This window comes from Thermobia domestica, chromosome 10, assembly GCF_964235325.1.
Source record: "Thermobia domestica chromosome 10, izTheDome1.hap1.1, whole genome shotgun sequence".
Taxonomy (NCBI): Eukaryota; Metazoa; Arthropoda; class Insecta; order Zygentoma; family Lepismatidae; genus Thermobia; species Thermobia domestica.
Window position 1 is genome coordinate 108,873,856 of NC_137463.1, and position 12,597 is coordinate 108,886,452.

Genomic DNA, 12,597 nt, shown 5'->3' on the forward strand with positions numbered 1-12,597 from the left:
GCTTCTAAGAAAATATTATTCCTATTTATGAATATGATTTATTGCTCCTTTTTCATCTCTCAAATTGAAAAAAAGGAAGTATTTCGTAATTAAAATATTTGAATATGTAATTATGATAAAGGGGAAGTAAATCACGAGTTAGAAGGTAGTTAAAAGCCCGAGATAAGATTACGGTTTCGAGGGATTATAAAGGCTGCTATTGACCTAATTGATAACAGTGGTAACTACAGAGATCGAGGACCAAAAGAGATGGAGAAAATGGCGTGTGCTCGTAAAGCTTTAGTTTCATCTTTCTTGATAATCTTAGTTTTTCAAGGCGTGTCAGCTCAAACTGATAATGGTAAATATGTCTAACTTTGATCTTATCTTTATTTTCCTTATTTTTGTGTATAGTTTTAGTGAAAGGTGTTTATATATACTATGTAAAAGATGAAGGAATTAAAAGAAAAAAAAACGTTGTTAACAGAGCGATCGATAATATATTACAGTTATTGTTCTCCATAAATCAATTCAAATTGTAACTAGTTCCACAAAAATACAGCATAATTCTTATTGGTTGGTTTACATTGGATCGTGTTTAATATTTAACCAACTGGGATAAAGTCAGTCTTACAGTGCACTTACTTCAGGTTGCCGAAAACAAAGACTATTAACTAAAAGCAACCAAATACTGTAATTTGAATTAATTTTATATATTTTCTATAGTAACTATAATATTCGAGACAGTTTTTACTTTCAAGTAGTAAATAGAAGAGAAAAAAATCTGTCGTTCGTGTAAAAAAAATGAATTAGAAATTTCAATGGATTTACACATTTCACGACCCTTACATCCTAAGAACGAGGTTTTTGATGTCTGTCCGTTTGTACGTCTCGATGTATGTATACTTACCTATAGAAGCCATACCGTCTAACGCATACGGATGAAATCCCAAAGTTTGTATAAGATTATCTAATGAGATTAGGATTAGGATTTTAGATTGCTGGGCTTTCGGCATCTATGGACATGTTAGTCCGTCACGTATGAGGGATGACGTCCCTCGGCGACCACCGTCTTAGGAAGGGGAAGGAAGACAGGATTGGAGGAGGAAGGAAGGTATCTGGAACTTGTATGTTAGGTACCATGTTGGGATTTGCCTGGTTCTGAATGGGGAAGAGCCAGGAAAACCTCACTCAGGATGGCGGGCCTCAGAAAGCTTTTTATACTTCTTTTTTGGCCGAGTGTCCGCAATCAAATGGAAAGAAAGTTCTAATATTCTTCCTACAATAGAAAATAAACGTAGTTTTACAGGAAGCCTGAAACGGCTCTAGGACTTTGTTCATATTTCATAAATATTTCTTTAAGAACGCAATAACATGGTCGTTTCCTTGATAAAATCAAGAAAAGGAACTGTTTAGCCGTTTTTGTTCCGATATCATGAACAAATATTTCATTTACAGCCCTAAAACGTTACGTAAGTGATTTCTCATTTCAAGACCCATAAGGAATAATTTACTCTTGGAGTTTTTTTTTTTTCGGGCGGTTTTATCAAGAACTGTTCAAGTCATTTTCTTCATAACTAAAATTTTCAGTAACTATTGCAGCATTTCTTAATTTAGTTTAATAAATGGAAACGAAAAAGTTTAGTGTGTGGTGAGTACCTTTTATTATGGTTGTTTGTCTTTGGCGTACGTGGTCCCGGGGTCAATTTCCAGGGGTAGAACACAATAAAATTAAGTTAACAATCATAATATTAATTAATCATCCGTCTTATTTCGCCTAAAGGACATAATTGGGAACATTAGATTAGAAAATTTAATTTAATTTCATTATACTTGATCTGCAAGCAATCAATAATCTTCTTTAAAATGCTGCTTTAAATCACAGTTAAGTAAAATCTAAGCAATACATTATTTTTAATTTTGTAGATTTTATCTTGTATTAGTGGTATTGACGAATTTATTATAAGGTCTAGTTTATAAGATGAATGAAGTCAGCTAAACACACTATGTCGAATAATGAGAGCACAAGCCATAATGAATAGGCATGGTCAACTAGACTCATTAGGATCGGTCAGTATTTGACACTGAGTCATTATAGCATTAAATAGTCAGGATTGGTACAGTTCGTTGGTTATAAAATAAAATGTTTTAATGGTAATGGTTAATCATGAAGCGACAATAAAAGAAAAAAAAGTCTTGCTTTTTATAAAAAAGAATTCTTAATTGTAGACACAAAATGCAGTTTCAAGTTGCATTCATATTTCTGACCTTTTACTGCCTTTTGTACTCTGAAAAAGCTATCGTCCTGGAAAGCAAGAATTCACTATCTAGAATTCACAAGTTTTTATGATATATCATTTCTGAACGGAATGAAATGTTTAATGTCTCTCAGTCACACACTTTTAGGCGAAAGGAAACAGATTATTAATGATAATGAATTATTTTGAAAGTATTGTGCAAATGAGAGTGTGTGAAGAAGCCGGTGAACCTTGAAAAAAAAATCTAAAGAAACGATGTTATCGCTGACTCATATGAAATGGGATTGAATACGAACCTCTCGTATCAGAAGAGAGACCATCATGTCGTTGCTAAGATCCTATGATATATTATCCCATCGTATATCCTATGATATACTATTACTTGTTTGCTTTAAAAAATCTAGAAAAAGTAGTTTTCAGTTAAACGCGAATCCCGCTTCAATGCGTACCTGTTATTAAAAATGGACTATGTGTGAGTTTGAACAAATCTTTTTTATATTAATTCTTTCAAGTATCAGACACCTTAAAAAAGATTCATTTTTAAGCTTATAAGTTAATTTAAAAATAAATCTTGTTAGAGTCGTAAGTCTCATTTGAATGTTTTCTAATGATTACACTGAGGTTCAAGGGAGATTATTTTCCACTTACTTGGAAATTAATAAATGCATTTTTGTAGAAACAATTGGGTTTATCTACATTACAGGTTATATTGGAAGAAAGAAAAAAAAAAAAAAAACGAACCAGTTACCTACACAAGAATTCATTTGTGGAGGGGTCCAAAGCTTAACAGCGTTTGCACGCGTTCCCGGCAATGCCGGCGATGGAATCGGCGGCAATGTAATCAAATGGTAGATTGCACACACTTTCCGACCCGGCAAAACAGCCAGTGGAACTCCCGGGACCGGCAAATGCAGTCGGCCTAGCCACCGACAATGTCGATGTCGGCTCCGGCTTCGGTTTTGTCAGTGGCAATGCTTTCTTATGCGTGGATGCACACGCAACCGGTAATGCCGGAGCCGACTTGCTGATAGGTTTCTTCAATGTAGCTACAGTGAGTGAGTGGAAGGCGTTGTGTATTCTTGTTTCTTTTCCTGTATTTGGATTTTTTGTTTACTTCAGTTTTTTCTCTTATTTTCTTTCTTTCACATCACTTCAGTTTTTTCTCTTATTTTCTTTCTCTCACATCACTTCAATATATAATGAAGAATAAAATAATCAAAATGGCTGTGAGGTACCATAAATATAGCGGCTTGCTATCTACATATATTCCCAGCAAGGGAAATTCGGGTCTTGTTTGAATTACCCAACTACGGTGACGAGGAAAGTGAATTTTACAGATGTATGTATGTATATTAATTTATCTCCTACAGTCGAAACTTACTTAAACGATTTAAACAAAGGGGTAATTGTATTCGTTTTGATAGAGAATATGTCTTAGCATATATGAAGTCGTAATAAAAAAATCAACATGGCGAAAATGAACAAAATGGAGATATGAAGAAATCATGAATCTAGGATAGTTGCCCAGTGTTTATCCTGTTAATTATGCAACCATGTATGTAGAATATGAATAACCATCATAATAAGAAAACAAGAGTTTAAATCTCCATCATAATCTAAGAAAGAGGCATTCCCAAGTATAACAAAGGTTGTAAATGAAATTAAAGTAAATAAGAACTAAAACACAACTAAAGAAAACTAAAAAAGCACAAACAGAACAAGAAAATTTCAAGTCTTGTGGTTGCATGCTGCTTTATCCTATACATCATAATAAAAATATTCATGTACTCCGTGTCTAGTCTGGCATTTGTTCCATAGAACGATTGTGGATCGAGTGAATAGACAACCGCAATGCTACCTTTTCAGAACGTATTATTATCATTATTATTATTATTATTATTATTATTATTATTATTATTATTATTATTATTATTATTATTATTATTATTATTATTTTAAATGCCGTGTTCTCAGCCTGTTTCAATCTTGAGAAATTTAAAGACATGTTAAAATTATGACAACGAATGAAAAAAAAAAGAAAAGAAACCAAAAGAAGGCCATATATTTCGTGCGCACACAACCACACACACAAAGAGCAAGTAACTTTGTTTTTTTCGCTCTTCTGTTTACCCTTTTGCCTCCCCAGAGATGAAAATATAGGCAATAGTTTGCAGAACTGCTTCTATAAATTATTGATAGCGATCATTTTTCTCCTAAGCATTTTCATTTTGTGTGGATTGTCTTCCTTGGCTACTGCAAGATCATAGTACGTAATTTGAAAAAAAAAAAAAAAAATACGGATCATATGTCGGCAGCTTTTCACATAATGTGTAAAAGGAACCTTCCACATGACTCTCTGTCAACAATGGATGGATCCAAATCTTCCTAGTGCTGCTTTGTTTCCTCTTTCTTCGCCGTAAGTACAGCAAGGCGAGGATATAATTTTTACGTCCCACGGTTATGCCGGTTAGGCTAAAGGTGACGGTGATGATGAGTAGTGAATGAAACGGTAGAATGAAGAAAGTGGGAGTAAACGGGATAACCCCGAGGAAACCCACGCTCACGTGCTGTACTCATGTTCTCTCCTTCACGTTCAAATTCAAACTACTTCTCGGCACCGGCATTGCCGGGATGTGTGTGCAAAGCAGCGCCGGTTCCGGTTTTGCCGGCCGCGTGTGCAAAGCAGCCCCGGTTCCGGTTCCGGCATTGTCGGATACGTGTGCAAACGCTGTAAGGGGTATTCAAATTGAATGTGTGGATAAATTATATTAACATTTGTAAAATTACTCCTAATATTATAGTAAATTAACAGAGTAATCGGGAATAAGCGAGAGTACCTACCTCCAATACAGTGATAGGAAAGGTTACATAGCGAAACCATTTTAAAATTTCTATTTGTAATGCGATAAGTTAGAAGATATGACGAAACAAAGGACAGTTTCCACAAAGAGGGAAATATTGTAATAACGGTAATAACGGTAGTAACTATAGACATAACTTCGTAAGAGTTTTTCTAAAACCAAATTGTAAATATATAGATTTACAATGGTGTACAGAAACTAAAATTCCATCAAGCGTAGTTAGTGTTATTATCAAAACGTTTGATAAAGATGACTCCTTAAAGGGTATTCCTAGAACGAATATTACCTGATATTAGATTTGGTCTAATATCCGGATGATAGGCTAGTATTCGCGATTAATGAATATCAAATATTGGCCTAGTATCAGAATAACGGTTGGTATCCGGATAACATATATGGTGCATAGGTTAATACTTGAATGATTTATAATATTCGAATAACGGATACAGAATATTCGGTTAATTTCTGAATGACAGATAAGGTCCGGATGACGTATTCTGGATAATGTATTGTAGACATATATCGAAATAGTGGGTAATATCCGGATTATGTACATTAGATATGCGGCCAATATCTGAATTACTTCTAATATCCAAATAATGTAGATAAAGTGATGAATCATACTGAATTAGGGATAGTATTCGGAAATTTGTTATACGGATATGACGGGTCATTTATTTTTATTATGTTGATAAAGTCACCGTTATTCTTTGAGTTACGTTGTTTGAAATTACAGGAAAGAGAGAAGTAAAGCAATCTCGATAAATCAAGCGATGAAGAAAATTATCACAATATGTCTAAACAATTCTACTATTTTTAAGAATGAGGATCATCCTCAACTTTTGCAACATATCAATAACCATTAATAACTAGCAGTGTCACGTGTACACCATACCACAAATAGTTTGGTTTGCATGACGTGATATTTTCTCAATTAATATTGAAACCGCAAATGGTAGTAGATTTACACCACTTCAAGTTTTAGTAGACAGATCAGAGTAAAAATGGAATATATTGTTAGTATGCTTAATTGATCGAGAAAAACTCAAAATTTTGAAGCAAGCACTTCTGAATCGAAAAGGGGTCCCCCTGTTACAGGACAACGTTAAGCAACACGTGGCTAGGATGACCCGGGACACCATTCTACACCTTGGATGGGAAACACTATCGCATCCGCTATACCCTCCGGACATTGCACCGTCCGATTATCACCTGTTCCATTTCTTGGACAATCACGTTAGAGGGCGCCAGTTCAAATCCCTAGTAGAGGTGCAAAATGCATTTTATACCTTCTTCGCTTCACGGATCCATGGCCTTCGAGAACGTTGACAGTAGGTCATTGGTACTGATGGGGACTATTTTTAATCTGCGAGGTACGTGTTAAGTAACATATCGATGTTCGAAGGTAATGGGTGAAATTAGGACAGAACTTTCTTGATTACCTTTATATAAAGGAGTTTTGGTAAACTAAACCCCTTTAAAATACAGGATGCTGCTTATACTTCCGTGATAAAGTAAAATACTCAAGTATCTCATGTATAAGTCACCTATAAACCGGAAATTGCACAGAATTTGTTAACATAGCACTTAATAAACAGATAACAACTGGAGAGTTTTTTCTTTATCTTATCATTTTAAAATCCTCACCCAAATGATATTAAGACTTCAATATAGTATTTTAAATCACAATCACAGATTAATATTCCATTATTAAATTTATCAGAAACAATTTTAAAAGACATACAAAATGATATTCTGAAATCTCATTAAGGTACATGATTGTCCATGTCATAATCAGAGATTCCCACTTCATTAAATTTATCAGTAATAATTTTTAGGACCTCTATTCGATACACTAATATACATATACATATATATATATATATATATAATATGAATGTAAGTGACTATGTTTGTGACTTCATATCTCTTGAACCACCATCCGATCTCGATCAAATTTTCAACATAGATGAAGTTTGGACCTGGAATGGATTTTATCATTTCTCTTTGACGGCGCAACTTACGGGAGGGAGAGTGGAAAAAATGTTTAAAAAATGATCGAAAATGACCGATATCAGTGTCGAAACCATATTTTTTGGGATCACTGAGACGAACAGACATTTCCGATGCAGTTTAATTCCAAATTCAGTGCTTTATGTCCAAAATGAAAGGTATTCTCCCCCTGCAAAGAACGGACATTCTACTAGTATATATATTTACCGTAGAACTATTTGTAACATAATAAATCTTTTATATTCAGGAAACTTATTATTCCACTTCACAAATATATTATGCTAACAAATGCACTTCGTCCGAAATTACGTACAGCTGCACATACAATTATATTTATTCTCTATCTGTATCACTGCTGATACAATAACTTTAAACCTCATTAGCATATGAAACTTCAGTTGAACACAGTTTAATGAAACTTTCAATTATAGACACCTTCAAATTGTTTCAATATGCAACTGTCATAATTAGAGTCTACAACACCATCATACATAATATAAATACCTTCTTTATTCTCTCAACAATCTTCTTTTACATTCATAACATATTCCGCCCAACGGTTTGGGTACAAAACCTCGCTGCCAGAACCTCGCGGACCAAAACCTCGCCTGGCCAAAACATCGCCTCCCAAAACTCGAGGGACAAAATCTCGCCTGGCCAAAACCCCGCCTGGCCAAAACGTCGCGGGCCAAAATCTCGCGGGGCCAAAACCTCGCCTGTCCAAAATCTCGCCGGGCCAAAACCTCGCCTTGCCAAACCCGCGCCCCAAAATATCACCATACCCAAAATCTCGCCTGACCGAAATGTAAATGTTCCAACAGATGATAAGGATGACGGTATAAAAGACGCTGTTTCAGAGGAAGTATTTGACCAAGTCCCGCGATGCCATATGAAAATTCTATTTCTGTATTAGAGGATTTCAATGTGAAGGTAGGCGACAGGATGTTTTTAAACTGGTTATAGGGAAAGAAAGTCTGCATAAGGAAATTAATGACAACTAACGGGGTTAGTTTCGTGAACTTTGGAACATCCAAAAACTTAAAATTTTAACAAAAATCTAATAACATTTATGAAAGTATGAAATAATATATGAGTTTTACGACGTCCCTTGATTATATCCTGTAGGTTAAAGGAGACGTAGATGACCAGGATAAAGGAAATGATCGAATAAAGAAAGTGGGAGGAAACGGGAATAACCCGATTCATTCGCGGCGAGGTTTTGGCCACGCGATGTTTTGGGTGGCGAGGTTTTGGCCGGTGAGATTTTGGCAACGCGAGGTATTGGCCCGGCAAGATTTTGGCAACGCGAGGTTTTGGCCCGGCGAGATTTTGTCCCACGAGGTTTTGAGCGGCGAGGTTTTGGCCCGGCTAAATTTTGTCCCGCGAGGTTTTGGCCGGCGAGATTTTGGGCGGCGAGGTTTCGGCCGCGAGATTTTGTCCGTATGCCCCGCCCAACATAGATTTCCCTATTTTTAATCTTTATTATATTAAAAGGAATTTCCTTACTTTTAATTTTCAAGATATTTAACATATCTTAAACTTTAGCAACACCTATATGTAGATCATATAGTTTGAATCTATCTTGTAGGTGTTTATGTAATGATTAATAAGTATGGATATGGACACGGTCCGTATCGAATGATATCATTTTCTTGTATGGCCAAATCTAAACATCTGTGTTACGAAAAGGTCTGTGAGTAGGCCTACCCAAATTAGCTTACCCACTTTTATCTACATGAACCGTTAGTTCCTCGTTAGTCCCCGTTAGTTCTTATTAAAGTTACGTTAGTTCCGCGATTTTAAAGAAATTATACACAGAATATGTTATGAAATAATGGGTAGGCTTACTTCATATGTGAAGTTGGCGTGCCCAACAAGCTTTCCCACATTTTTCGGCTTAAATCATTAGTACCTCGTTAGTTTCCGTTAGTTCTTACAAAAGTACCGTTAGTTTTGCGATTTTGTACAAATTAGAGCATAAAGAAAAATGTGTGGATAGGCCAAGTTCACATGCGAAGTTGGCGTACCCAACAATCTTTCCCACATTTTTCGACATGAATCGTTAGTTCCTCTTTAGTTCCCATTAGCTCTTACAAAAGTTCCATTAGTTCCACGATTTTGTACAAATTAGAGCATAAAAATATGTGGGTAGGTTAACGTCACATGTGAAGTTGGCGTGCCCAACAAGATTTCCCACATTTTCGACACGAATCGTTAGTTCCTCGTTAGCTCCCGTTAGTTCTTACAAAAGTTCCGTTAGTTCCGCGATTTTATACAAATTAGGGCATAAATATAATTTATGGATAGGCTAACTTCACATGTGAAGTTTGGGTCAACAGAATTCCCAGGTTTCTCGACATGAATCGTTAATTTCTCGTTAGTTCACGTTAGTTCGTACAAAAATTTCCGTCAATTTCGATATTTTATACAAATTAGAGTATAAGTGAAATTGGTGGGTAGGCTGACTTGATATGTTAAGCTGGCGTGCTCAAGCAGCTTAAATACATTTTACTACGTAATTCGTTAGTTCTTCTATAATTCCCTTTAGTTCTTACCAAAGTTCCGTTAGTTCCGCGATATATATATATATACATATTACAGTATAAATAAACATTGGTGGGTACGCTAACTTCAAATGTTGGCGTACCAAAGAAACTTACGCAGATTTCTCGATATGAGTCGGTAGTTCTTCGTTAGATCTTATTAAAGATACTTTAGTTTCGCTATTTTATATAAATTCTATGTAAATAAAAATTAACCCTTTGCGTTCCAGATGTCATCTTCCTATGTGCGTGATATAGCATTTTATGACACGCACATGAATGTCACTGGAACTCAAACGGTTAATGGGTACGCTAACTTTACATGTCAACTTGGCATAACAAATCAGTTTACATGAATCGTTAGTTCTTTTTTAGTTGCCGTTAGTTCTTACAAAAGTTACGTTAGCGAAACTTTTTGTAAGAACTAACGTGAACTAACGAGGAACTAATGATTCATTTCGAAAAATCTGGGAAAACTTGTTGACCCAAACTTCACGTGTGAAATCAGCCTATCTATAAATTATATTTATACTCTAATTTGTATAAAATAGTGGAAGTAACGAAACTTTTGTAAGAACTAATGGGAACTAAGAATGAACTAAAGATTCATGTCGAAAAATGTGGGAAAGCTTATTGGGTACGCCAACTTCATATGCGAAGTTAACCTAACTACACAGCTTTGTTTATACTTTAATTTGTATAAAATCGAGGAACTAACGAAACTTTAGTAAGAACTAATAGGAAATAACGATGAACTGATAGTTTATGTCTAGAAATGTGGGAAAACCTGTTCTGTAGGCAAAGTTCACATATAAAGTTAGCCAACCCCAAAATTTTTGTTTATGCTCTAATTTGTACAAAATCGCGGAACTAAAGGAACATTTTAAAGAATTAACGAGAACTAACGAGGAACTAACGATTCACGTCGAAAAATGTGGGAAAGCTTGTTGGGTACGCCAACTTTACATGTGAAGTTGGCCTACCCAAACATTTTTCTTTATGCTCTAATTTATACAAAATCGCGGAACTAGCGGAACTTCTGTAAGAACTAACGGAAACTAACGAAGAATTAATGATTTATGCCGAAAAATGTGGGAAAGCTTGTTGGATACGCCAACTTCACATGTGAAGTTAGCCTATCCACACATTTTTCTTTATGCTCTAATTTGTATGAAATCTCGGAACTAACGGAACTTTTGTAAGAACTAACGGGAACTAACGAGGAACTAACGATTTATGCCGAAAAATGTGGGAAAGCTTGTTGGGCACGCATGTGCGGGCCAACATAAAAGATTTCACAAATTTCTCTTAATTCAGATAATCCCGTTACTGTACTCTCTATGAAACGACTATGAAGAAGTAATTTCTTCCGTAAAGTTGAACAATTGCTTAACATACTGTATTTTTTCTTCATAAAACAGTTTTTTAAATTTTCACAAAATTCTTATTATATTAGTTGTTTTTTTCATAGTTACACTTGGATGGGGTGATTTGTTTCATAACTGAGTAACCATTTTCGCAGTAGAAAGCGTGGCAGAGAACGGGAGTATATCAACGGATATATAGGGTACCGAAAGCGTAGTGAAGTGCATGTAGGTCTAAGTATTGAAGTGTATACAATGTACAGGACTCCATTTAAACAAGCTTTCAAGATAGTAATCTTATATATTTTTTTTGTCATTTTTCCACATTACTTTAATTAGGGTTATCCACCTTCAGTATATATGATCTTTATACATTAGTATTTCATAGTGACATGATTGCTTCTTCTGTAAATTTTTGTCTTCATGTTCAACTGCACCATTTCTTTTCCTTGTGATTCATTGTCAATATTAACTTTTGGTGCAGAATAAGAATCTGAAGATCTATATCGATGATTCACGGGTAAAATCTATAGCTTCACAAAGAAAAAGTAACATCTAAGGAACTTAATCATTAGCGCAATATGGTAGAAATAGTCCAATCAGTATGCCTGTAGCTGAAGCAAAATGGTAGAACTATCACAACTATAGTGTCATTGTTGTGTAATCTACTGCACAGGAATATGAACTCAAACTAGTTTTGCGCCACGTTGTAAATAGTTCTCCCATCAGTACCTTCAGTGTCCTAACGTTCTTGCAAGTTGCCTGCTTTGGTTTGCAATGAAATTCCTTAAGTTACTTTGCAACAGTGTCATCAGTACCCTAACCTCCAGTACTACTCTCTTCCCGGTGAATTAATAAATATTCCCTCGCACAAGCATGCCTAATAAAAAAGAACGTCGCCAATAGTTTACTGCTTTTTTTATGCTGTTACTAGTTTATTGTGTACATAACACGATTTGTATGTAGTTACTGCCTTTACTCTTGATAATCTGCGCGTGAAAGATCCGAAATGACAAATATGTGCAGGTGCTGAAAGCTGAAGCTGTTACCATACATGAAAGAAACTCTTAAGTCATTTTAGGGTTGCCCTATATTGTCAATTTGTTCTATATATTTATCTGTAATATAACTGAAATTTAAAAAAGTTCAATTCTAAATATAACTGAAATCTATTCATCTAAAAAGAGCACTAGCTTATTTTTTCTAGCACGCGAAATTCTCCCTTTTTTTGTTATCCGTGTTCCATGTTCAACCAAGATGAGGCGCTGTAACGAAGTACGGATCAAAAGATTATTTGGCGAAGTGTACACTATCTAGTGTGTACTCCATTTGTAGACTCCGAGCATTCATGCTGGAAGTGTGCATTACGCACTTTTGGACACTACCTTAGTTTCGTTTCGTTCATTTTCCCTGCACAGTCTCGAGTTAATGTCCTCCAGAAATTCAATAATAATTTTCTTTCCTCATTTATTAATCTGTTAATAATTTGCTTTTATTTTGTTGGCAATTGCACACTAGTAGATTTTGTAACTCTTAATTTGAACTAAGCATCTTAATCAATTTCAAGTGTTTAAATGTC

General features: G+C 35.1%; 1 protein-coding gene across 1 annotated transcript in view; it reads left to right on the plus strand.

The window, feature by feature from the left end:
- The first annotated feature begins 215 nt into the window (after positions 1 to 215).
- LOC145662648 (uncharacterized) overlaps positions 216 to 12,597 on the plus strand; it is a 28,578-nt gene continuing 16,196 nt past the window's right edge. The window contains exon 1 of the mRNA XM_081728432.1: positions 216 to 340. Coding sequence (XP_081584558.1) covers positions 250 to 340 — 91 coding nt within the window. The 5' untranslated portion in view covers positions 216 to 249. The remainder of the gene's footprint in view (positions 341 to 12,597) is intronic.